At 34.2% G+C, this 26,880-nt stretch overlaps 1 protein-coding gene across 1 annotated transcript in view; it reads left to right on the top strand.

Moving 5' to 3' along the window:
- SYCP2 (synaptonemal complex protein 2) overlaps positions 1-26,880 on the top strand; it is a 59,108-nt gene that overhangs the window by 18,703 nt on the left and 13,525 nt on the right. The window contains exons 11-28 of the mRNA XM_027559053.1: positions 698-846; positions 1,998-2,072; positions 2,677-2,823; positions 5,327-5,426; positions 6,264-6,421; positions 8,140-8,209; positions 8,564-8,621; positions 9,817-9,950; positions 10,094-10,530; positions 19,395-19,522; positions 20,283-20,319; positions 22,397-22,467; positions 22,559-22,616; positions 23,054-23,109; positions 23,538-23,595; positions 24,097-24,268; positions 26,080-26,117; positions 26,574-26,744. Coding sequence (XP_027414854.1) covers positions 698-846; positions 1,998-2,072; positions 2,677-2,823; positions 5,327-5,426; positions 6,264-6,421; positions 8,140-8,209; positions 8,564-8,621; positions 9,817-9,950; positions 10,094-10,530; positions 19,395-19,522; positions 20,283-20,319; positions 22,397-22,467; positions 22,559-22,616; positions 23,054-23,109; positions 23,538-23,595; positions 24,097-24,268; positions 26,080-26,117; positions 26,574-26,744 — 2,117 coding nt within the window. The remainder of the gene's footprint in view (positions 1-697; positions 847-1,997; positions 2,073-2,676; positions 2,824-5,326; positions 5,427-6,263; positions 6,422-8,139; positions 8,210-8,563; positions 8,622-9,816; positions 9,951-10,093; positions 10,531-19,394; positions 19,523-20,282; positions 20,320-22,396; positions 22,468-22,558; positions 22,617-23,053; positions 23,110-23,537; positions 23,596-24,096; positions 24,269-26,079; positions 26,118-26,573; positions 26,745-26,880) is intronic.

The raw sequence follows: 26,880 nt of genomic DNA, 5'->3' as shown, positions 1-26,880 counted from the left end.
CCATATCTGGTTCTAACTGTTGCTTTTTGACCTGCATACAGATTTCTCAGGAAGCAGATAAAGGTGGTCTGGTATTCCCACCTCTTTAAGAATTTTCGACAGTTTGTTGTGATCTGCACAGTCAAAGGTTATACCATAGTCAATGAAGCAGAAGTAAATATTTTTCTGGAATTCTCTTGCTTTTCCTGTGATCCAGAGGATGTTGGCAATTCGATCTCTGGTTCCTCTGCCTTTTCTAAATCCAGCTAGACATCTGAAAGTTCTCGGTTCATGTACTGTTGAAGCCTAGTTTGCAGGATTTTGAGCATTACCTTGCTAGCGTGTGAAATGAGTGCAATTGTGCGGTAGTTTGAACATTCTTTGGCATTGCCCTTTGGGATTGGAATGAAAGCAATGGTTCTAGAGAAAAAGAATATCTACAGTTGCAGACTAGGGGAATGGTGAAGTAGCAGCTCCGCAGGGTGTTGTTAGACCCTTTGTTCAATTTACAGGAATATATAAAAGACTCCATGGACAATTTTTGTTTCTGTAAGTAGTTAGTACCAGAATTGACTCAATACTGTTAAATCCTAAAAGTTAATTTTGTTTCAGTTCATTTTAACTGGTATGCTGCATGCTTTTCTTATTTATAATATACCTATAGAGTGGTATCATAGAAATGAATATAAACTAATCAGTGTGATTTATTTGTGTACAGTGAGAGAATCAAAGAAGCTACTGACTGTAATTCTGAAAAATATAGTAAAAATTAGTAAAAGAGAAGGGAAAGAATTGCTTTTGTATTTTGATGCATCATTAGAAATCACTAATGTGGCACAAAAAATTTTTGGTGGAAGTAAATATAAGGTAAGTTAAACTTTTAAATATTTTCATAATTCTGGGAACTTTCAGTTACTTAGGACTGTAAGTTTCAGTGATTTTTTTTTCTCTACAATTCTTAAATAACATATAGATTTTTAGTTCTTTAAATTTGTGTTGTGGAATAACCATCATATTATCAGCCATACCCTTTCAGATATCTATTAGAATGAATCTCAGATGACAAAATTAGCAGCAGCTACTCAAAACATTTAATGATGAATTCCTTCCAGGCATTTAAAAAATGAAATGAGACAAAGCCTTGTTTTTAAGATACTAAACATTGTGAGAATTACAGAATATATCTCAGAAGAAGTAAGTGGTGTATAGAAAATGATGCATAGAAATTGAACAAAGAGAATGCTCATTAAGAGTCAGATCTGAAGGAAAGGCTATGGAGTTGGACCTTGAAATGGCCTTTGAAATTAATGAAATTTAGATAAGATGTTTTTCAGGATTGTGGAAAACATAATGAGTCGGATTTGTTTAGGAATCAAGATAACAATTCATGTTATATTTAGGGAGATGTTCAGTTGACAAGTTTGGGTGATGCCTGTCTTAGTTTGTTCAGGCTACTGTAACAAAAATACTGTGGTTTGGTGTCTTAAATAAGAAACATTTATTTCTCAGTTCTGGAGGCCAGAAGTCAGATCATGGTGCCAGCAGATTCAGTGTATGGGGAGGGTCCATTTTCTGGTTTATCAGTGGCAGTCTTTTCACTCTGTCCGTACATGGTGAGGGAGTTCTCTGAGGTCTCTTTTATAAGGGCAGTAATCCCCTTCATAAAGGTTCTGCCCTTATGACCTAAGCATGACCCAAAGGCCTGCCCTCCTAATACCATTCTTGGGGACAAGGTTTCAACGTGTGAATTGTGAGGAGACACATTCAGTCTATAACATGGAAAAGATTTATGGTGAAAAATAGCAGATAATATGCTTGTGAGGAACCTTTACCAAAATTGCAGGGTAAGACTATAGTTAGGGAGTCACTGAAGTGCCCTGATAAGAGTATTTATGTGTATTTAAAATTGATTTAAGATAATTTGGTGATTTGGAAAGAAGCAGGTGTAGGAAATACTGGCATTAAAAATGGAAAGAACTGGGAGAAAATGACACCCTGTTGAATTAATTTAATTTTAGGAATTTACCAGAAAACAAGGTATATCCGTTGCCAAAACATCTGTGCATATTCTTTTTGATGCAAGTGGATCACAGGTATGTGTCTCACTTACTTGATTTCTATCACTGGTCTAAGGTTAACCCTAATTAATAATAGCACAGTTATAAGTTTGTCTTGGAGAATAAATAAATTCTGTCAGTGCCCCAACAAGGTATATGTGACTTTGTAAAGAAAGTGAAAGTGAAAGTGGAGAAGGAAATGGCAGTCCACTCCAGCACTCTTGCCTGGAAAATCCCATGGATGGAGGAGCCTGATAGGCTACAGTCCATGGGGTCACAAAGAGTTGGACACGACTGAGCGACTTCACCTTTGTAAACGTGTTATTAATAATAATTTATTTCAGTACAGAAGGTAGATTGTTATTCATTAATACCAGTCTTGGTAACTTTAAAAATCAGAAATATATGTTCTGCCACTAATGCCAAAGCCTCTTTTATGTCTGTTAACATTTGAAAAAGTGGATGCTTTTTGTTGGGTCACTTTGTAGGACTGAAAATTGTAATAGTACATAGATATAAGACAAAAAGAACTAACCTTTATGAGTATGAGATGAATGAGTGCTTTATGAAGACATCCAGTCATATTTGAGGACTTCCTATGGTTTGTACTTTTAAACAGTTTTTCCTTATTCTCCAACAGATTCTAGTCCCAGAAAGTCAACTCTCACCAGTTGAAGAGGAACATATTAGTTTGAAAGAAACAGCTAACCTCCAAGAGGAATTTACTAAACCTGCAAAATATATCAAAAACAGTAATCAAGGGTATAGAAAAAATAGCCAGCCTGAGGTATATATGGTGTCAAAACCATCATTTATAAAGCAGCATAGGCAAATCATTATTATAGAAAAATGTATCTAGAATGCAAATGTCAGTAACATTTTAGAATATTTCCCCTGCCTTTTACAAATACAAACAAAAGATAGTGTTTCAGCACACGGTGTTTATAGGCAAGGGTTAGGGATTTAGGACAGAGTATACTATATCCATGTAGGTTTCAAATTAGAGTTAGATAGGAAAGTACTACTTTTTGCATTTATCCTTTCTGTCCTATCTTTGCACTTGGCTTTAATGTAGAATACAAATTTATAATGTAATGTTCAGTTTATTTGCACGAGTAAAAAGCAAAATATTAGGTTCTTTTTCCTCCTCCTCCTTCATAAAGGATCTCCTCTAGGCCACATTTGATAGAACCATTTCTCAGCCCTTCCCTAAAGTCTAACCTCAAACTCTATCTTTTGCCTCAAATTTGCATCTGCCTCCATGCTTCAGTAAGATTGCTGTTATTTTTTCTGATGATGTCCTTGATTCCAGCCTCCTCTCGTCCTATACCTAGAACCAAGGTGCTAGTGATTATTCTTTTACAATATTTCTCACATGGTTTCCTCCTCATTCTCTTCATTGTTACTCATTTTAGTGTACCTAGTAGTGTCTTTGACATTATTGGTCCATCCTGTGAGCCGCCCTGTGAGGTATACAACTGATTTTTCTCATACCAATATCCTAGTAGCATTCTTCTGCTCAGAAAGCCTTGTGATCTCTGTGTTTATCCCATTATATCTAAATTTTGATTTAGTTTGAAGACCTTCTGTAATTTAATTTTACTCTTTCAAAATACCCTCCACTTTAGAATGGTCAGTTGCTTTACTCTGTCTTTTTTGTCACACTCATTCTTGCCTCTGTACCTTCATTCATGCTGTTTTTACCTCTTCTTGTCTAAAGTGTACTTAAACTTGTAAATCTTTGTTCATTTTTACTTTATTGATGGAGCTTTTACTGATTAATTGTTTTTACTAATCTCTCATCAAGTTGCTTGTAACTCTCACAGGCTCCTCCATACATTGTTACTCACTATTTATCCCTTTTGTCTGTGTCCTTCATTAAATTAAAAATATCATTTTGTCAACTATAGTTCCATCAGGTGATTAGATTATAAAGCCTTTTTTGGGGTCTTTTATCAGAATCATAACTTGAGTACTTATTAAAAATGCAGATTCTTAGACTCTCCACCTTAAACCTATTGAATCATAACACAAAGTCTGGAAAAGATCTTAAGCACACTAAAGTTTGAAAAACACTGCACTATTGTTAAATACCTACTATGTTTTCAATAAGGATTAGCCGTTTGAAGCATTTATATAAATAAGTAACTTTGGGGATCCCATTCATTATATATAACACTGCTGCTGCTGCTGCTAAGTCGCTTCAATTGTGTCCGACCCTGTTCGACCCCATAGACGGCAGCCCACCAGGCTTCCCCATCCCTGGGATTCTCCAGGCAAGAACACTGGAGTGGGTTGCCATTTCCTTCTCCAATGCATGAAAGTGAAAAGTGAAAGTGAAGTCGCTCAGTCGTGTCCGACTCTAGCGACCCCATGGACTACAGCCCACCAGACTCCTCCATCCATGGGATTTTCCAGGCAAGAGTACTGGAGTGGGGTGCCATTGCCTTCTCCATATATATAAACACTAGGAACTGTAATTTCTTTAAGACAGATCTGCTGGTTCAGTAGCTTATTTCTGGTTAATCTTAAAATTCACTTTTCTCCTATCCTTCGAAACCTTTCCTCCATGCCCCATATACATACCTACTCAAAATCCCATCAGTATTTTTTCCTATGCCTTTTAAAAATAAATACCTTCTGCCTCTTTACAGTTTGTCTTCAGTACTCCTTTGTATGGCATCCTCTGGAATGCCAATCCCTTGTAGTCCCACCTCTGCTTATCTGCTTCTGTTGTTCTTATCAGTCATTATAGGCTAAAGTTAGAAAATGCAAACCTTTTTGCAACACTAGCTTGTGTGCCACTGAATCTCTAAATTCCTGGTGGTTGTTTTTTTTTTTTTAACTCCTGTTTTTTTTTAGCTGCTTTTTACTCTAAAGGCAATTTAGTCTTCACAGAATTTTGAAGAATGTTTAACATTATGAAAGCTTTCACAAACAAGTTTATATAAATATGTGTTTCAAACATTGTCCTTATAAAATAGAATAGGAAACTGTGAGCCAGTGGTTAACTAGATAAACTGAGTATCAATAAAATATTTTTAGCAAACATATAAAGTTACTGTATTTCTAAGTCTGGATATTCTTTAAAACAATATTCTCATTTTGACTATTAATATTAGGATAAAATCCTTCAAATCAGACGAAATGCAGAAATATTTGAATATCATATAATTTATAAAATACATCTCTTGTGTGTAGTCAAGGTAAAATGTTAGGAATAAAATTGTAGGATATTTAATTTCAAGAGAGAATGTGTATTTACTGTGGTTTTTTCCTCATGGTTTTAGATAATTACTCCTAGCAAAAGAAAAATGTCTGAAGCATCAATGATTGTTCCTGGTGCAGATAGATACACTGTGAGAAGTCCAATACTTTTAGTCAATACATGTAAGTTTTAGAATCTTAAAAGATTTCTAACAAGTATTATTTAAAGCAGGCATTTTTAAAACTTATGAATATTCTGGACCTAATTTACCTAGAGGATAATTTTGAGATAGAAAAATTGATAGAATATGAACCGCAGATGTCTTCTGTCAAAAAATATCAAATGTGTGAGAGATTTAATGGGTATCTATATAAATATTTTTTAAAATATTAATATCCTGTATTAAGAGCTTATTATTATTTAAGCAGGACTCAGCATAACATAGTGGATAAAACATTAAATTAATCAGGCTGCTTGAGCTTGTTTGCCCACTTCCAAATGTGTACTCCATAGCTAAGTTTAGAACCAGTTTCCTTTCTATGAAATGGGACTACAGTGTCTAACCTCATCAAAGTCTATAAAGGATTAAATAACTATTCGTTAAATAAGTATTGTGCAACATTTAGACAGTACCTGGTACATACTAAGAGCTAAATAAAAGTTCAAAAATAATGCTATATACTAGTTGCTGTAAACACAGCATTATTTAATCTTTATGACAATTTAATAGTGACCTTCCATTCCCAAAATATGCTTGCCTACTGGGAAATTAATGTTTCACACACTTCTCAGACTTAACAAATACAAAATAAATTCATCTTTCCACCCTCCCTGCCAGTTTCTCTCCATTTCTTACCTTGGTAAATGGAATCCATATTGAGTTACTCATTTAAATCAGAAACCTGGGACCCATCCTAGAAGACCCCCCTTTTTAACTTTCTTCAGCAAAAAGTATCTCAGTGATAGCAACATACAGTTTTAAAATCTGACAAATATAAGTCCCTTGTCCTCCATTCTAGCATCACCACGAAAAAGAAGAATTAAACCACCACTGCAAATGATGAGTTCTACAGAAAAACCTAGTGTTTCTAAAACATCGGAACAAGGAGTGGATTATGCTGTATCACTTAAATCTAGACCATCTGAAGAAAAAAAGAGAAGAGATAATACAGACAAAGTAACTTTACTTTGAAAGCATTTTTAAATATTAAGTTTTTATCACATTATTGTAGAAATACTATTGAACTAACTTCTGCAAACAGGGTCTTACTTTTCTTAAGCAGTGAGTTTCTTAATTTTTTTAAAAGTATTGCTTTCAAAATTGTTTTACATATCATTTTTTGTCCTTAAAAGTAAGGTCTTATCACTCACTGTGCTAACAATAAAATTTAGAAATACTTATTCAACTCTTGATTTATATGTTCAGTAAGAGAAATGAACTTGCCATCATTCTTGTATTCTGTTGTATGTGTTCTCAGATATACATACAGGATGCAGTAAAAGCCTAATAGAGAGGCAGATGGGCTTCCCAGATGGCATTAGTGATAAGGAATCCACCTGCAATGCAGGAGACTGGGTTCAATCCCTGGGTTGGGAAGATCCCCTGGAGAAGGGCATGGTAAGCCACTCCAGTATCCTTGCCTGAAGAATCTCAAGGACAGAGGAGCCTGGTGGGCTATGGTCCATGGGGTCACAAACAGTTGGACATGACTAAAGTGACTTAGCACAGCACTGAGGGCAGACAATTCTCTCTAATCCCAGAGCTGGAGAGGAATATAAAGATCAGGAAATGCTCATTTAGAAGATGGAGAGTGAGTTGATTTTTGGAGTCAGTAAACGTTATTAGTCAGATGGATATCGAGGAGCACATTCTTTCCAGGTAGTTGAAGAAGTGGGACCGAGCAGGGAATGGATAAGAGAAAGTTGTATCTTGGAGAAATAGGTGATCAAGAGATACAGATAAGTTTATAGATGAACAGCTCAAAGTTTGTGTTTTCTCTGAAGTGTGAGGATGTTGAGCTTCTCTTGATGCAGAGGGCTCAGGGACACATGAAGATTTGGAATAAGCACTGAGGGATAGTGGAGAGGGCTAAGAATAAGTGTTAGGCAGTGTTGAGGGCCCAGTTCACATTAAAGACTATAAATCTTATCATGGCATTAGTTCAGTAATAAGTATAATTTCCTCAAGTAAAGTTTAGCAGTCTTGGTGTTACAGTTGGAAAAAAAAAAAGATGGTGGATGTAAAAAAAATATGTAATGGTTATGTGGCAGAAAGATAAGGATGGAACACACCTGTACACTTGGACACTTTTATACTGTTCCTCTCCCAGTGTGGAGAACCACTGGCTAGATTAGAGAAGATAGGATGAGGCAGAATATCTTAGCTAGGGAGTATATTTTTCTGATAGTCATGGAATATTTTTATTTTATCTGAATAAGTGTGTATATGTGGCTGTGAAAAGAAGCTTGCTGTCATCAAGAAGTTACCTGTGCAGTGGCCAAAACTTTACAAGATCATTTGACACTTCAGTTCATATGTATATTGAGAAAAGACAGAATAAATGCAGCCTGTGAGATTAAGAGCAATAGATCACATGGCATGGAGGTTCCAGAAATTCTCAAAGAGAAAAATTACATTATTTTTCTAGCTATGGCTGAGGTCAGAAAATTTGTAGGCTGTAATGCCTCCTAATCTGCAGTAAAGTTACTTTCTTGTGTTTTAGGATAAGGGAGTATTCTAGAATGGGCATTTTATGAAGGAAATAGAACTACTATCCAACTTTTAATCATAAGGCAAAATTTTAAAGTTTTAAACTTTAATACTCCTAACTTGTAAAAGTCATTTTCATATAATGCCTTAATTCAAATTTATATTAAAATTTCTCCTGTTTATAGCCTATCAAAGCTGCTAAAGTTGTAGAAAAGACAGAAAATAAGGACACTGAATTCGCAAACCAAAATTTTAGTAAGTACTTTTTGGTTCAGTTTTTGTCATTCTTTCTTATATATATATACACACATACACACACATATGTATACACACATATATATATTTCTATAGATTAACTTCACTGAGTTTCATTTATTTGAAAAAGATTTATAATGAATACATTCAGCTCTATGCAGAGAACTTAGAAATTATGAGGAAGTATAATAACAGCCTTTGTTCCCAAGAAGTTTGGGTCTGGGAGTGGGAAGATGAGGTCAACCAATCTCTCCATCCCAATATATGAACTTTGATCAAATTCTATACTAGCTTTCATTTAACCCTACCAACTGTATGTAAAAATGAGGATACCATAATTTTTGTTTCATTTAGGTGAACTCCAGGAAATTGTTCTCGATTCACAGGCAGCAGGAAGAATAGATAAACCTGTGTAAGTATGAGAATATCCATCTAGTCATTTAGCCTATAATAATGTTACTCTATTTAGATGAATGTAACAAATTTAAAAGATCATGGCATCTGGTCCTATCACTTCATGGGAAATGGATGGGGAAAAAGTGCAAACTGTCAGATTTTGTTTTCTTGGGCTCCAAAATCAATGCAGATGTTGACTATAGCCATAAAATTAAAAGATGCTTGTGCCTTGAAAGAATAGCTATGACAGACCTAGACAGCATATTAAAAGGCAGAGACATCACTTTGCCCACAAAGGTCCATATTGTCAAAGCTGTGGTTTTTCCAGTAGTCACATATGGATGTGAGAGTTGGACCATAAAGAAGGCTGCACACCAAAGAGTTGATGTTTTCAAACTGTGGTGCTGGAGAAGACTTTAGAGAGTCCCTTGGACAGCAAGGAGATCAAATGAGTCAATCCTAAAGAAAATCAACCCTGAGTATTCTTTGGAAGGACTGATGCTGAAGCTGAAGCTCCAATACTTTGGCCATCTGACACTAAGAGCTAACTCATTGGAAAAGACCCTGATGCTGAGAAAGATTGAGGGGAAGAGGAGAATGGGGTAACAGAGGATGAGATGGTTGAATGGCATCACTAACTCAATGGACAGGAGTTTAAACAAGCTCAGGGAGATGATGAAGGACAGAGAAACCTGGCATGCTGCAGTCCATGGGGTTGCAAAGAGTCAGACATGACTTAGCAACTGATAAACAAATTTAAAGGAAGAGGCCTTTATGTTCTTAGACTGTAGTATTGGTTATAGAACTAATCATCTTCAAGTATTATGATAGTACAGTGGCGAATAGCTTGTATGTTTTTTCTGTATCAACTGATATAACTCTTCAAATTGATAGACTTAAAATGAATAAAAGCTTTAAAATAATAAAGCATGAATGAGAAGAAATTTAACCAAGTTTAAATACCCATGAAGATATATGTCAGATACCTGAGATGTATTTAGGTAGATCTCAAAATAGAAACAATAATGGAATTTTTAAAATAATATTCTTTAATAAATTATATAGTAAGTTTTAATTTTCATCATGACTTATGAAAATTTTTTCATTCTTTAACAAATTTCTATCAATAAACATTGACTAAGAAAAAGTCAAGACCTTATACCAGAGTCATAGGCTGATGTTTCATAATGAGCAAATGAATCATTTTTCAGGTTACCTGATGTTTTAGACAGTACCTGTGGAGATAAGATGCACTCCAAATGGGCATGTTGGACACCTGTAACAAATATTAAGCTGTGTAATAACCAAAGAGCAAGTACTTCATCGAGAGACACATTTAATCAAGGTGAAACAGTTTTCGCTGTATATAAAATATTCAGGAAATACTTACTGCTTGAACTGTCTTAACAAATATTTTGGTTTTAATAAATTTTATATATGATCAATTTATAAATTTAATAAGGATTAATTTCTCATTTTTCCCACTAGATATTGTTATCAACCAGAAACTTCCTAAACAAAAGTCATCCTCTTCAATATCTGATGATAATTCTGAGGAAACAGAAAAGGTACAGTATAGGAAGGAGATAATGCAGCATAACAGAACAGATAAAGCAGAAGCAGATGACTGCCACCGAAGCAGACAACAACCAGGTCACTCTACACATTCAGAGGAGAAAAGTATTGAGAATGCCAAGCAGAGTGATTGGTGTATCGAATCTGAAACTACTTTTAAATCAGTTCTCCTAAATAAGACAGTTGAAGAATCTGTGATCTACAAGAAGAAATACGTGTTGTCAAAAGATGTGAATACTGATACTTGTGATCAAAGCCCTTCTCCTCAAAAAAATGCAAAAAGTCGTAGAAAATCAGGGAGAAGATTGACAGCTGAGTTTAATTCCTGGGATCTGAAACAAAAAAACACGGTGAGTTTTCAGTGTGTTTTATTTCTGCATACCTATAATATGCCTCCTTAATAACATAAAGTGAAAGAAGCTTGATTAATAGCTACAAATTTAATGTTTATAATTCCCCTGTGCTTTTCTTAATTGAACTGTAGTTGATTTATATAGTATTACATCAGTTTCAGGTGTGTAATATAATGATTCAATATTTTTATAGCTTATATTCCTTCTAAAGTTATTACAAAACAACAGCTATGTTTCTCTGTGCTGTGTGACTTACCCTTGTTGCACATCTATTTTATACTTAGTAGTTTGCATCTCTTAATCCCATACCCTTATCTTACCCCTCTCCTCTTCCCTCTCCCCACTGGTAGCCAAGAAAGTAATACCCTGTTCCTTAATTCAAGCTTAGACTCTGAGAATGAGCGCTCCTGAACTCCTTTCTGACCTGTCCCCAGTCCCATAGTGATAGAACTCATGTGCCCACTAGTGCATAGCAGGCATGTAAATAGGTACAGCATGTATGAGCCCTGCAGTTCCTTGTCTCCTCTTGTTGCGTCTCCCCACTCTGTCCCCCAGATTCTTTTGAATATGGTATAGAACTGTCTGTGGCTCTCTTATGTGCTTATCTTTCTTTTCAATAAATGGCTGTGTGGTTTTTTCCCCCTGTTTTAACCTACTAAAGTATAGAGACTATGTTTTGTTCAACATTTGTTTTCCTGTATGGCCTAGCACAGCTTTGCACATAGTAGTGTCTGAAACATTTCTTGGATTTTGCCTATAAGTTTGACAAGGTTTTTCAAGAAAGGATGTAAATGGAGTGGAGGAAACATGTTGTTCGTCCTCATTGGAGCCTCCTTTTCTTCAGATTCATTGTCTGTAGAACATCTCCAGAACAGTTTTAGCTAGTATACACCATATTTTGAGACAAAAAGTTTCCTTTTTGTTGCAGTTACCATAAATCTTTTCTTTGGTCATTGCTACCAAGATGCAGATTAAAGAAAATTTTCTAATGAGAATACATTTCCACTGGCAATAATGCAATCCTTTTCTTCACTGTGCCTTAAAAGATCCAGTATCTATAGGCCTTCATTTATCTTCCAGAGTATTACTAATACCTGGGTAGCCAGATTTCTAGAGTCAATGTAAAATGTTTTATATATTGGAGCATTTTAGTGTACAAGTGAAATATTTAATAGCTAATTTTGCAGTTTTATATAATTAGATACTATTTAATTTGTCTGAAAGAGATGGGAATACCAGACCACCTGATCTGCCTCTTGAGAAATTTGTATGCAGGTCAGGAAGCAACAGTTAGAACTGGACATGGAACAACAGACTGGTTCCAAATAGGAAAAGGAGTATGTCAAGGCTGTATATTGTCACCCTGCTTATTTAACTTATATGCAGAGTACATCATGAGAAATGCTGGACTGGAAGAAACACAAGCTGGAATCAAGATTGCTGGGAGAGATATCAATAACCTCAGATATGCAGATAACACCACCTTTATGGCAGAAAGTGAAGAGAAACTAAAAAGCCTTTTGATGAAAGTGAAAGCGGAGAGTGAAAAAGTTGGCTTAAAGCTCAACATTCAGAAAACAAAGATCATGGCATCCGGTCCCATCACTTCATGGGAAATAGATGGGGAAACAGTGGAAACAGTGTCAGACTTTATTTTTTTGGGCTCCAAAATCACTGCAGATGGTGACTGCAGCCATGAAATTAAAAGACGCTTACTCCTTGGAAGGAAAGTTATGACCAACCTAGATAGCATATTCAAAAGCAGAGACATTACTTTGCCAACAAAGGTCCGTCTAGTCAAGGCTATGGTTTTTCCTGTGGTCAAGTATGGATGTGAGAGTCGGACTGTGAAGAAGGCTGAGCGCCAAAGAATTGATGCTTTTGAACTGTGGTGTTGGAGAAGACTCTTGAGAGTCCCTTGGACTGCAAGGAGATCCAACCAGTCCATTCTGAAGGAGATTAGCCCTGGGATTTCTTTGGAAGGAATGATGCTCAAGCTGAAACTCCAGTACTTTGGCCACCTCATGCGAAGAGTTGACTCACTGGAAAAGACTCTGATGCTGGGAGGGATTGGGGGTAGGAGGAGAAGGGGACGACAGAGGACGAGATGGCTGGCTGGCATCACTGTCTCAATGGATGGGAGTCTGAGTGAACTCCGGGAGTTGGTGATGGACAGGGAGGCCTGGCGTGCTGCCATTCATGGGGTCACAAAGAGTCGGACACGACTGAGCGGCTGAACTGAACTGAACTGAATTTATCTTGACCAGACTACTCTTTATTTTGTTTTCAACCTGCAAATCACGTTTTCTATCTATTTTAGCTGCTTTCTTTTTTAACCAAATACTTTTGGTTATTTTTTTCTTATCAGTATGCTCTTCTTTCTAGTCTTAGCTGCTATTTAGTTTCTTCAGACCCAGTGGAAGTAAGGTTTTTGTTGTCTGAGTGTTGATCTGTCCTTCAATTTTAAACTGTTTTCATTGGAATTTAGAATCACTCCATGGAATTTTTCTGATCTAGTGATTATTTTTTTGCTGGAAGCACCAAAACTCGATCATCTTTTCTAAGCTGTGCTCTTGATTTTTTAAAAAATCAACTTCTTGTTTTCAGAAGTTCTTTTCACTCCTTCATAGTGCACTCTCTTTATTACTATGCTAGAGTTTCTGCTGCTGTCCTCCAAGATAGTCATCTGTCTGATCCTGTCTTTCACTGGATAAGCCCAGAGAAATAGAACCTCTATAGTTCAGTAGTACAGATTTCCCACATTGACTCCAATTATGTCAAAGTTCTTAATACACTCTTATAGGGGAGGTTTGTTTTTGCCACATTTTTATCAAGGTGAGTATACCCTGTCTTTGTTCTGGTAATCTCAAGAGGAGGTAGTAATAACTTATTATTTACTATATATAAAAACATATGAACTTAAAAAGTGATAGTATATTTTATGTCATGCTATATTTGTTCAGTTCAGTCACTCAGTTGTGTCCAACTCTTTGCGACCCCATGGATTGCAACATACCAGGCCTCCCTATCCGTCACCAACTCCCGGAGTCCACCCAAACCCATGTCCATTGAGTCGGTGATGCCATCTAACCATCTCATCCTCTGTCGTCCCCTTCTCCTCCTGCCTTAAATCTTTCCCAGCATCAGGGTCTTTACAAATGAGTCAGTTCTTTGCATCAGGTGGACAGAGTATTGGAGTTCCAGTTTTAGCGTCAGTCCTTCCAATGAATATTCAGGGATGATTTCCTTTAGGACTGACTGGTTGGATCTCCTTGCTGTCCAAGGGACTCTCAAGAGTCTTATCCACCACCACAATTCAAAAGCATCAGTTCTTCAGCGCTCAGCTTTCTTTATAGTCCAACTCTCACATCCATATGTGACTACTGGAAAAACTAGAGCTTTGACTAGGCAGGCCTTTGTGGGCAAGGTAATGTCTCTGCTTTTTAATAAGCTGTCTAGGTTGGTTATAACTTTTCTTCCAAGGAGCAAGCATCTTTCAATTTCATGGCTGCGGTCACCATCTGCAGTGATGTTGGAGCCCAAAAAAATAAATTTGGTCACTGTTTTCACTGTTTCCCCATCTATTTGCTGTGAAGTGATGGGACCAGATGCCATGATCTTAGTTTTCTGAATGTTGAGCTTTAAGCCAAATTTTTCACTCTGCTCTTTCACTTTCATCAACAGGCTCTTTAGTTTGTCTTCACTTTCTGCCATAAGGGTGATGTCATCTGCATATCTGAGGTTATTGATATTTCTCCCAGAAATCTTGATTCCAGCTTGTGCTTCATCTAGCCCAGCGTTTCTCATGATGTACTCTGCATATAAGTTAAATAAGCAGGGTGACAGTATACAGCCTTGACGTATTCCTTTCCCAATTTGGAACCAGTCTGTTGTTCCATGTCCAGTTGTAACTGTTGCTTCTTGACCTGCATACAGATTTCTCAGAACGCAGGTCAGGTGGTCTGGTATTCCCATCTCTTGAAGAATTTTCCACAGTTGTGATCCACACAAAGGCTTTGGCATAGTTAATAAAGCAGAAGTAGATGTTTTTCTGGAACTCTTTTGCTTTTTCAATGATCAAACAAATGTTGGAAATTTGATCTCTGATTCCTCTGCCTTTTCTAAATCCAGCTTGAACATCTAGAAGTTCATGGTTCACATACTATTGAAGCCTGGCTTATAGAGTTTTGAGCATTACTTTGCTAGCGTGTGAGATGAGTACAATTGAGCAGTAGTTTGAGCATTCTTTGGCATTGCCTTTCTTTGGAATTGGATTGAAAACTGACCTTTTCCAGTCCTGTGGCCACTGCTGAGTTTTCCAAATTTGCTGGCATATTGAGTGCAGCACTTTCACAGCATCATCTTTCAGGATTTGAAATAGCTCAACTGGAATTCCATCACCTCCACTAGCTTTGTTCGTAGTGATGCTTTCTAAGGCCCACTTGACTTCACATTCCAGGATGTCTGGCTCTAGGTGAGTGATCACACCATTGTGATTATCTGGGTCGTGAAGATCTTTTTTGTACAGTTCTTCTGTGTATTCTTGCCACCTCTTCTTACTATCTCCTGCTTCTGTTACATCTATACCATTTCTGTCCTTTATTGAGCCCATCTTTGCATGAAATGTTCCCTTTGTATCTCTAATTTTCTTGAAGAGATCTCTAGTCTTTCCCTTTCTATTGTTTTCCTCTATTTCTTTGCATTGGTTACTGAGGAAGGCTTTCTTATCTCTCCTTGCTATTCTTTGGAACTCTGCATTCAAATGGGTATATCTTTCCTTTTCTCCTTTGCCCTTCACTTCTCTTCTTTTCATAGCTGTTTGTAAGGCCTCCTCAGACAACCATTTTGCCTTTTTGCATTTCTTTTTCTTGGGGATGGTCTTGATCCCTGCCTCCTGTACAGTGTCACGAACCTGTGTACATAGTTCTTCAGGCACTCTGTCTGTCGCATCTAATCCCTTGAATCTATTTCTCATTTCCACTGTATAGTCATAAGAGATTTGATTTCTAGTGGTTTTCCCTACTTTCTTCAATTTCAATCTGAATGTTGCAATAAGGAGTTCATGATCTGAGCCACAGTCAGCTCCCAGTCTTGTTTTTGCTGACTGTATAGAGCTTCTCCATATTTGACTACAAAGAATATAATCAGTATGATTTGGTATTGACCATCTGGTGATGTCCATGTGTAGTCTTCTCTTGTGTTGTTGGAAGAGGGTGTTTGCAATGACCAGTGCGTTCTCTTGGCAAAATATTTTACCACAATTAAAAAAACCCATATGCCTGATTCCCAGGAAAAAAGTAAAACTAAAAGCAAGAGAACTCATGTCTTTTAAGACTCTCATTCAGACTTTCTTTTAACCAAATTATCTAAAATTATGCAGACAATAATTCTTACTTTGTAGTCTTTATATTAAAAAATTAATATAATTTTTAGAGCAGTTTCAGAGATAACAGCTATACAGAGTCCATATTACTCCATCACTGCACCCCAGTTTTCCCTATCAGTAACAGATTAGTGTTACAGATTTGTTACAAATGATGAGCCAATATTGATACATTATTAACTCAAGTATATAGTTTACCTTATAGTTAACTCTTTGTATCTTCCATGTGTCTTGACAGATGTATAACAACAGATATTGACCCTTAGAGTATCATGCATAATAATAGTTTCATTGCCTAAAATTCCCATGGTCCATCTCTCCCCTGTTTCTTCTCTCCTCAATAGAACTCCAGACAAAAACTGATCTTTTTACTCTCTCCATAATTTTGCCTTTTCCAGAATACCATCGAGTTGGAATCATATAGTATGTAGCCTGTATATTTAGGCTACATACTGAATCATATGAAGTCATATTGGGCTTCTTTCACTTAGCAATATGCATTGAATTTTCCTCCCTATGTTTTCATGGTTTGACAGCTTTTTTGTTGTTAATGATGAATCCTTTATATGGACATACCAAGATTTTGTTTATCTATTCATCTATTGAAGGACATCTTGGTTCTTTCCATGTTTGAAACTTAAGAATAATGCTTCTATAAACATTCATGTGCAGGTTTTGTGTGGACATAAACTTTCAACTCATTTGGGAAAATACCAAGAAGCATGATTGCTGGGTCATATGGTAAGAGTATGTTTAGTTTTATAAGAAACTGCCTTTCTTCCATAAATGGAAAAAGTGGCTGTACTGTTTTTGCATTTCAGCAGCAGCGAATCAAAGTTCCTGTTGATCTACATCCTTGCTACTGGGTATTGTCAGTGTTTTGGATTTTAGCCATTCTCATGGGTGCTTGATGGTATTAGTTTTAATTTGCAATTCCCTAATGACAGGTGATGTTAAGCATCTTTTGTATCTTTATTTACCATACTTATATCTTGTTTGGTGAGTTGTCTCCTCAGATCTTTTGCCCAGTTATTAATTGGGTTTCCTAATTGTTGAGTTCTAATAGTTCTTTGTGTATTTAAGATACCCGTTCTTTATCAGATATATATTTTACAAATATTTGCTTCCAGTCTGTGGCCTGTCTTTTCATTCTCCAAACAGTGTCTTTTGCAGAGCAGAAATTTTTAATTTTAATGAAGTCCTACTTAACAGTTTTTTCTTTTCATGGATTGTGCTTTTGGCTTAGCAAATAAAAAGGCATTGCAAAACCCAAGGTCACCTAGATTTTCTCCTGTGTTATCTCCTAGGATTTTTACAGTTTGCACTTTACATTTAGGTCTATTATCCATTTTGAGTTAATTGTCATGAAGGGTATAAGATCTGTGTCTAGGTTTTTTTTGTCATGGTGATGTTCCAGCACCATTTGTTGAAAAAGGCTAACTTTTCTCCTACCTTTGTTCCTTTGTCAGAGGTCAGCTAATTGTATTTATGTGGCTCTCTTTCTGGGCTCTCTGTTTTGTTCCATTATTGTATTTCTCTATTCCTTCACCAGTACCACACTGTTTTGATCATTGTATCTTTTCATTAAGTCTTAAAGTAGGGTCAGTCCTCAAACTTCTCTATTAATATTCTGTTGGCCACTCAGGGTCTTTTGCTTCCCCATGTCAATTTTAGAATCATTTTGTCAGTAACCAAAAAATAACTTGCTAGAACTTTGATTGAGATTACATTGAATTTATAGATCAAGCTGGAAAGAATTGACATCTTGACAACATTGAGCTCCTTATCTGTGAAGATGGAATATCTCCATTTATTTATTTAAAAATTTTATTTTATTTTGGCATATAGTTGGTTAATGATGTTGTATAGTTTCAGGTGTACCACAAAGTGGTTTAGTTATACATGTATCTGTTCTCTGTTGTTGTAGATAATCTTTGATTTTTTTCATCAGTCATTTGCCTTATATAGATCTATTTATATGCTTTGTTAGATTTACACTTAAATATCTCATTTTGGGGGACCTGATGTAAGCAAAATGTAATTTCACATTCCATTTGTTCATTAGTGGTTTATAAGAAAGTGATTTTGTTTACAAACCTTGTATCTTTCTGTTGTGCTATATATATTTTTTTAACTTCAAGAATTTTTGTTGATTTTTTAGGTTTTCTACATAGACAGTGATATCATCTGTGAACAAAGACAGTTTTATTTCTTTCTTCCCAGTATGTATGTAGTATATTTCCATTTCTTATTTTAGGGCATTTAGTAAGACTTCTGGTGACAGCAGAGAGCTTTCCTTGTTTAATAGGAGTGGTGACAGCAGAGAGCTTTCCTTGTTTCTCTTATCAGTGGGAAAATATCTAGTTTCTCTTCTTTAAGTTGTAATGTTAGCCATAATTTTTTTTAGATATTCTTTATCAAGTTGAGGACATTCCCCTCCATTCCTAGTTTACTGAGAATTGTTATTGTGAGTGGATATTGGATTTTGTCAAATGCTTTTGCACATCTATTGATATGATCTTATTATGTTTCTTACTTAGCATGGCTTATATTAGTTGATTTTCAAATGTTGAATCAATATCACATATGTGAAATTAAGTCCACTTGGTTGTGGTACATAATTCTTTTTCTACATTGTTGGATTCAATTTGCTAAACTTTGTGTTGAGGCTTTTTGTACCTACATTTATAAAAGATGCTAGCCTGTAGTTTTCCTTTCTTGTAAGTTCTTTGATTTTGTACTAGGGTATATTGGTTTCATACAGTGAGCTAAGAAGTACCCCCTCTGCTTCTATCTTCTGAAAGGTTGTGAAAAATTATGATTCTTCCTTAAATGCTCAGTAAAACCCAAAGGTAAACCCATTGGCCTGTTGCTCTGTACTTTGGCAGGTATTAATTATTGATTCACTTTCTTTTATAGATTAGGCCTATTCAGGTAATTTATTTCTCTCCGTGTGAGTTTTGGTAAAACTTATCTTTCAAGGAATTGGTCAGTTTTGGTTATCAAATTCATTAACATAGAGTTGTTCATAATACTTTTTTATTAGCCTTGTGATTTATTATCCATGTGATTGCCTCTCATTTCTGATATTAGTAAATTCTGTCTTTTTTCTCTTTTTTTCTTATTTGGCCAGAGGCTTATCAATTTTATTGACAATTTCAAAGAACCAACTCTTGGTTTCTTTCAGTTTTTTACAATTTTCCCCCCATAGATAGAAACATTTTTTTAACTGCTACCAAGCACTCTGAACAGTTCTATATGTTAAAAGACTTTATCCTAGGTTGTTTTAGTGCCTAACAAAGCCAAAATTTATTAAATAATTTCTTTTTTAAAACAATAAATTTCTGAACCCTTTTATTCCTCTTTGTAGTTATTTAATGAACCAGATTTTTCTTAAAATTTTTCAGCCTTTTTTTTTTTTTTTTTTACTTTGAAGGTTAACTGGTAGAGTTTTTAAGTAACTTATAAATTATTTCAGAGAGAAAAATCAAAAGGGAAAGGATTTACTGATGCAGCAGAATCTTTGATAAACCAAATTAATAAGCGATACCAGCCAAAGGACAGCATACAGTCTGCAAGAAAATCAAAGGAGTCTTTGATTGACAGGTATGCTCTTAAACTTTAGTTGTATGTGTCAGGAAAATATTCATTTCTAAATTATTTTATATAGTTTTAAGGTTAGTTTTAAACATACTTGCAGATAATGTAACTTTCCATTTGAAAACACAGGTACTTATTTACTTTTATAAATAGTATCTGCTTAAATTATATAGAAAGGGAACTAAAATTAGAAGTCGTCATTTAAGAATACAGTATTGATGCAGCATACCATTTCAGAAATCTTTAGGATATAGACATTTTAGAAATTCTATTTATTGAGTCTATGATGAGTAAAACTAAACATATTTAAATATATTGCTGAAGAAAATACCAAACTTAAATGAGCTAAAATGAGTTATTTTATATATGCAAATAATGTATTCCTTGTTTGCAGTCTTTTTGAAAGTTTTATTTTATTATAAAATATTTCTTTATAGTCTTCCAGGTGGTTGGTTCATGTTTAAATTAATTTTGGCTTTATATGGCATGGAAAAAATTAGTCTTATGGCAGAACCATTCATTCTAAATTGCTTGGCACCTCCTGCTGCATAAGTGATTTAGCTTAGATTCTGTTACTGTTGCTGTTTATTATGGCTGAAGTTGCAAAGGATTCAGACTAGTACTGTCACGTTTCAGTTTTTCGTAGCATATTAAATATAGACTTAGTGACCCAAATATGTTTTACCTTATATAAAATGGCTTTTATGAAATACACTCTACTGACATTTTAATTGCCTTTTTAACTTTGACAAAACCTTTTTTACAGTGATTTTTCAAACAAATCAGATCTACAGCTCGGTAAGGTAAGTTTCATTTATTTAATTACACCAAACGTATAGTCAGAGATGATAATTTGACTTTACAGTAAAATAGTAGTAGGATGGACATAGATTTAATGTTTTCAGCATATTGAAAAACAGATTAAACAACTGACACTCAAGCTAGCCCCTTAAACTTCCGTTCTGCTTTTCAAAGAAAATGCTTAACATATATGTGTGATATTTTTACTTTTTGGTATATGATTCAGACCATTTTTTTTCCTAGCTCATCCTATCTCTCTTGACAATAAGATTGTTCTGAAGTCCATATTTTTGTTAGAAACATTTACTCTTCAGCCAGGTTTAAAATGTCACTTATCTTTGATTTATTCCTCACAGTTATTGCGACTTAATTTCAAGTTTTGAGATTCTCCTTCTGTAATTTGCTCTTGAATCTTCCTTCTCCTGACCATGCCAACTCGTTGTTTTTTTTTTTTTTTTTATTTCTAATCCCCAGCTTTATGCAGTTCTTTTTATTGCTAATATTTTCTCTGTGCCAATCCATTCATTGCCCTCAGTACTAGCTTTTTTACTTTGCAAAGCACACAGCTTCAGTCATGTCATTCTGTTGTTCAAAAATCTTTCTTTGGTCTCTGTTGCTTATTGAATTAGGTGGAGACCTGAGCTGGCCCCTGCTGCTGCTAAGTCACTTCAGTCGTGTCCGAGTCTGTGCGACCCCATAGACGGCAGCCCAGCAGGCTCCCAAGCTGGCCCCTAGACCTCTTAAAAGTCTGAATTACTTGGCAGAATTAGTTTCCTAGACATGTCTTGTTTAGCTGAAACAGAATAAGATTCCCTGGAGTGTCTTTCCTGTGTTTATTCTTTTTCTTCCCCCTTTGGAAAGAACTTTGAAGTGAGTCACCAGGTTCTTTAACCTCTTTTCTCAGCGTCAGAACTTTATTCCTCCTTGCAGACCTTGCTTCAGAGTCTGCCTTCTCCAAGAAAACTTTGTAAGGTGCCCTGACTCAAAATCCAAATGGGCAAGAATTCTGAATCTGTGCAGCAGTGTTGTTGTTCCCTTTTTTTGATATTTTATTCACTGTTGCAGTTTTTTCTTTCTCTCTTCTGTCTTCTAGAATGTAACTGTTTAGAATCATCTTTGTATCCTATATAAGTAAGATCTTTGCTCACATTTGTACCTTCTTTAATACGGTTGCTTATTTTTGTATCTTCTGTAATAACTAGCAAAAACAGACCTGCAAGAGATAAATTGAGCAAATGTATCTAAACACTGGTAAAAGTCATTTTGACAAGTTTAAGTCAGATAAGTAATTAAAAGAGTAAACTATTGAAGGGTAAACTTTCTGGAATAATGCAAATTATTATAAAATAGCCAAAATAAATAAATAAAATTGAAGAGGAATCACAACTAAAATGAGTATTTTAGTTTTAATATTTCCAACTTCCAGATATTAAATTAGACTTTAATTATTTCTGATCAGTAATCAATCATTTAGTGATATAGTTAAATTATGTCAATAACATAATTACTTAAATATGTTAAGATTTTATTTTACTTCTTTTGTGCTTACTTTTTGATCATATTGAATATACTTTGAACAGTAGGCTATAGAAGTAAATTTACATACATTTTTCCCTAATAATACTATTAACAGTTGGCTGATACAGTTTTGACTCATTCACCTGAGATTTTGCATAAATCTTAGCCTCTCCCAAAGTTTTTTTTATTTAACAGTTTAAGCAAATGAGATTCTGGAGGGGGGCGGGGGAGGGGAGTAGAAGCATGCTTGTTTTGTAATCCTAGAATCACTGAATTCAGAATACCAGTGAGGTCATTTACCTATGTACAATAATGTCAATAAATATTAAAGATACAAGGATATTAATTTTGTATTTGATTTATAATACTTTCTATTATGTTCTTAGTACTTAAGTCTTCAATTTTTTTTTAAAGTGTGGATGATTAAAGAAACTGTCACAGATGTAAAATTTATATTAGTGAAAACACCATTAGAATAATATATGAAAGTTTAGTTGTATATGCTGTTTGACAAGCAAGGTGCAAGTATGAATGGTTTTATGTTAATTTCTTTGTATTTAGGAGAAGGTTCAGAAAAAAAGTTATAGACAATTGAAGACTACTTTTGTTAATGTTACTTCGGAATGCCCATTGTAAGTAATTTTTCATAAATCTTAAAAGTTTTCACATTTGAAGAAAAATTTTGTTGTATAATGGAGTTAATGTTTCTCTTCATTTTTACAGGGATGATGTTTACAATTTTAATCTGAGTGGAGCTGATGAGCCTGTTATTAAACTTGGAGTAAGCTGGAAATCAGAAGTTATTTTGTATTTATTCAGTATTTATTTTATATTTACCATACAATTATTAGAATATGTTTTCTGATTTCCATCCTCTTATATTTGCTTTAAAATATTTTAAAGTATATTATTAAATTTTTTAAAATTTATTTGGTACCAACGTAGGTATTTTTTATTTTCTTTCAAACCTTTTGGACTAAGTAGAGAGAAATGAGAAATTGGGGCAATAAGAAAGTCACTTTCCTTCCTGATGCAAGATTTAAAATTACTACTCTTGTTTTTAATATAGTTTATATTATTAGCTTTCTTAAATATAAAAATATTTTAGTAAGATTTTGTCTCATATGAAGTGATAGAAATGAGATTTTTATGTTAATTTCTTTTGTTGTTTACCATTTAACACTAAGAAAAAAATTTTAATGCTTATTCACAATATAGATGCAAGAATTTCAAGCTACAGCTAGAGAAGCCTGCATGGATAGTTCAATAACATTGTAGGTATTTTTATTATAATTATATGGATCAGTTTAAAATACAGTTTCCTCAATTGTTCTTTTTCTTAAATATTTCCTTCCAGTTTGTCTGAGACATTTTAACATATCAAAAGAGTGAATAACATGCTACTGTCCTAACTACTCCTACTGTGATTCTATTATTTTAGCATTTACTTCTGAAATTAATATGCAGAGTCTGTACACTTTTAATATTAGCTGTAAGCTGAAAGGACTCAGTAATCTTTTCATCTAACCTTGTTAATTAATAAGTAACTGAGGTCAGAGAGTAAGTGACTTGGGCATAATTATATAGGGAGTTAGTGAAAGAGTTAAGGCAGAAGACTCTAAGAAAACAGGTATAACTGTCCACTCACATTCTACCTTAAACAAGTAATTAAGATTAAAATTAATGCATATTTTTGTTTAAGGGTAGGTTTAAGGAATCATGATGAACTTGAACCTTCTCTCAAAGCAAAAGATAAAAGAGTAAGTAATAATATCCTAATGTATCTATTAAATCAATATTTGTTTTTAATAATTTTTCAGCGCCAAAGATTATCACAGGACTGGAACACAAAAATATTAGGATCACTTTTATTTTTACTTTGGAAAGATTATCCATGTTCCTGTTAAATTTTTCTTATGGTCTTTGAGCTATTTGTAATCATTAGTAATAGACGATATGACAATTCTACTCTCTTAAATGGTGTTAGGTTTTGTTTTTGTGGAAATAAGCTGTTTTGATTTAACTTTTAATTAATAAAAACATGGACAGCAAAATACGTCAGTCTCTGATCTGGATTTCAGAGTCTATTGGATAGGTCCTTAATGCCAAATGGATTCTTTAGCATGCTAAAATAATGAAGAACTAGTTTTTCTGAGTTTATTGGTAGGTTTGTTTTGTTTTGTTTTGCTTAACTTGCTTTGTATGACATATAACAAGCCAGATTACTTCATCTATTATAAGGATTGTTTTTTTTACTATAGATTGGATCAGATTGTAAAAAGAAAAATCCCTTTAGTGATAGTGACACAGAATATAGATGTGATGACAGCAAGACTGATATTAGCTGGCTAAGAGAACCAAAATCAAAACCACTGATGATGGACTACAGCAGAAATAAAAATGTGAAGAAACATAAAAATGGGAAGAAATCAAGTAAGAAATCACTTTTTATAATTGCCGACCCTTATGAATGAGATATACCAAAACACTACAGCAGTTTTTCTTTTTGTTTTATGATTTTTAGTACTATATTTAAATCTTTTTATTGGGATCTTAGGGACACCAAATATGACTTATTGTAATCTTTGGTTCACGACACACGCTCATTGTTCATCTACTCATCTACTTCAGTTATTTAATGTATTAAATATTCATGAGACCAGTATCCTAAACAAAATCAAACTTTGGACAGCACCCCACCCCCAGCTACATCCAACACACATACATTTTAGGAATTTATATAGATGTAATAAAAATTTATTGAAAGGAAAACAATTTTATTGCAGACATTTTTGTGTCTAAATCTTTCACAAATGTTTTCCTGGCATAAATCTTCTGTTTCTTTTAGTGAATCTCTTGAAGTAGTTGGATAAATGTTTGAGGTATACATTTTTGGCTAGACATAATGTCCATTTTCATAGCTTAACATCTATTTCAGTATTTTCTAAACCACAAAGACTTCATATATTCCATTTTTAAAAGAAGGTAGTATAACTAAGCTTTTAAGTTTATATTTATTTTAAGGGAATCAATTTTTATTTCAGGATAAAAATATTGGTTAGTGACCTGTGGGAGTTGAGGGAGGGAATGATGGCTTACAAAGAAGTAAAAAGGAAATAGGAAAAAGTAGAGGAAATAGGAATGAACTTTGGCATATGTTTAGAAATGTGACTGAATTTAGAAAACAGATGAGAGTTCAATCATATTCATAAAGAAGAGAAGCAAGATTATCACATTTATGAGACAGTATGAAATAGTACAATGTATGCAGAAAGTGCAGTGTCAGAGTAGTTGAAATGTAGGTCAGACTTGTGGGAAAATATTGAAAAATGCTGCTGGCTCTAGTCATAGTGTGTGGACTTAGAAGCAATGTGTTACAAGCCAAGGAGAAACATGGTAAGATTATATAGTCAGGAGCTATTGCCTGGTGGGAAGATGTGTAAGTAAAGATATTTATAACATAGACTAGAAATCTTGGGGAGTTATTAAAGGTTAGATAGAATACTGTAATCAGTAAATACTCTTAAAATTGAACACTTTTGAGTGAGTTGTTTTGTTTATGTACCTGAATGACAAGCCAATATGTAAAAGCTGGCTTATTGCCAGGATTGGAGGACCTTTCTTCCAGAATTTCATTATTTCCTTGGCTTGGATTATCCCAATTATTAAGGCTTCAGTGAATATTTAGAAAATTGAACTTGTGCTAGAAATCAAAAAAGGGAATAGGGACTGAGGCAATTCTCATAATATGGGTAAATCTTAGAAACATAATGATGGGGGAAAAATAAAGCAAATCATAGTATATTACATGACATGACTATTTTGTATTGTTTAGGGATATACATCTGTGAAGTAAAACTGTAAGGTCAAGTGACTAAGAAACAGATTTAAGGATAGTGATGGCCTTTTGGCAGAGGGGCTAGAGGCTACACAGGGTCTTATAAGGGAGTACACAAAGTAGATTCAGTATTATTCATAATCTAGTTCCTGAATGGAATAGTAAATTCATGGGTATTGACTTTATAGTGTGTTAACATATTCTTTTGTTTCTTTAAAAATTTATAATATAAAGGAGAAGGGAAGTTTGTAATTCATGTTGTACCAAATTATACTTAAATTTTGAATGCATTTGAAGGTACATGCTTTCTTTTATGATTTTAACTTATTTGCAGACATATTCTACCAATTTTTAATGTCAGTTCTTGTCTATTTGAAAAATTTAACCTTATTTTCTTGAATTGCAGGACCATCTTTGGAAAGGGCACAACCAAGATCTAAAATGGTAAAACCAGGAAATCTGTGTTTGAACATCCCTTTAAAATTATCTTTCTCCTTGTAATGAAAAAATATCATTTGTCATCTCATAATTTTATCCTTGGTATCAGTTCCTTGTTTCCTTTAATTGTTCCAAGCTTTGCACACTTAACTTCTGCCTTTTTGAATCATGTTGTTTTAAGTCTATTTTACTCTGTGGTTATAGATATTTTTGACAGCTTTTCCTTTCTTAAGTTACATAATATATATCAGATCTCATAAAACTTTAATTATTCAGATAAAAAGTTGATAAAGAATATATTTTAAATGAAAAGAGAAAATTCAGTCATTTTAAAAGTATTAATCAAGAATCTTTTTATTCCTACAAATATTCATATAGATTCTGTCATAGTGTCAATTTTATAGCAAATAGCTTGTATCTCAAAATATTGATCTAATATACTCAGGAATTTTTCTTCTAAAGACATCCAACAAAATCATTACCAAAAAGGTAGATGAGACAGTTGCATATGGGAGAACCAGACTTCCACGAAGAGCAGCAAAAACCAAAAAAAATTATAAAGACCTCTCAAATTCAGAATCAGAGGGTGAACAAGAATTTTCATGTTCATTTAAAGAAAAAGTTCTAGTACAGGTAAATAGATACAATTCAAATTATTAGCTTCTAAGACCCTTTTAAAATGTTAAATATATATTTTGGTAAGAATGTCAGATTTATTTTGTCACTTCTTTTTAAGAGTTAACCTATGTGAGAAAACATAAATTGATAA

The sequence above is a fragment of the Bos indicus x Bos taurus genome, chromosome 13 (assembly GCF_003369695.1).
Source record: "Bos indicus x Bos taurus breed Angus x Brahman F1 hybrid chromosome 13, Bos_hybrid_MaternalHap_v2.0, whole genome shotgun sequence".
NCBI classification, from domain to species: Eukaryota; Metazoa; Chordata; class Mammalia; order Artiodactyla; family Bovidae; genus Bos; species Bos indicus x Bos taurus.
The sequence above is the reverse complement of the archived record's forward strand: the minus strand, read 5'-3'. Positions and strand labels throughout refer to the sequence as shown.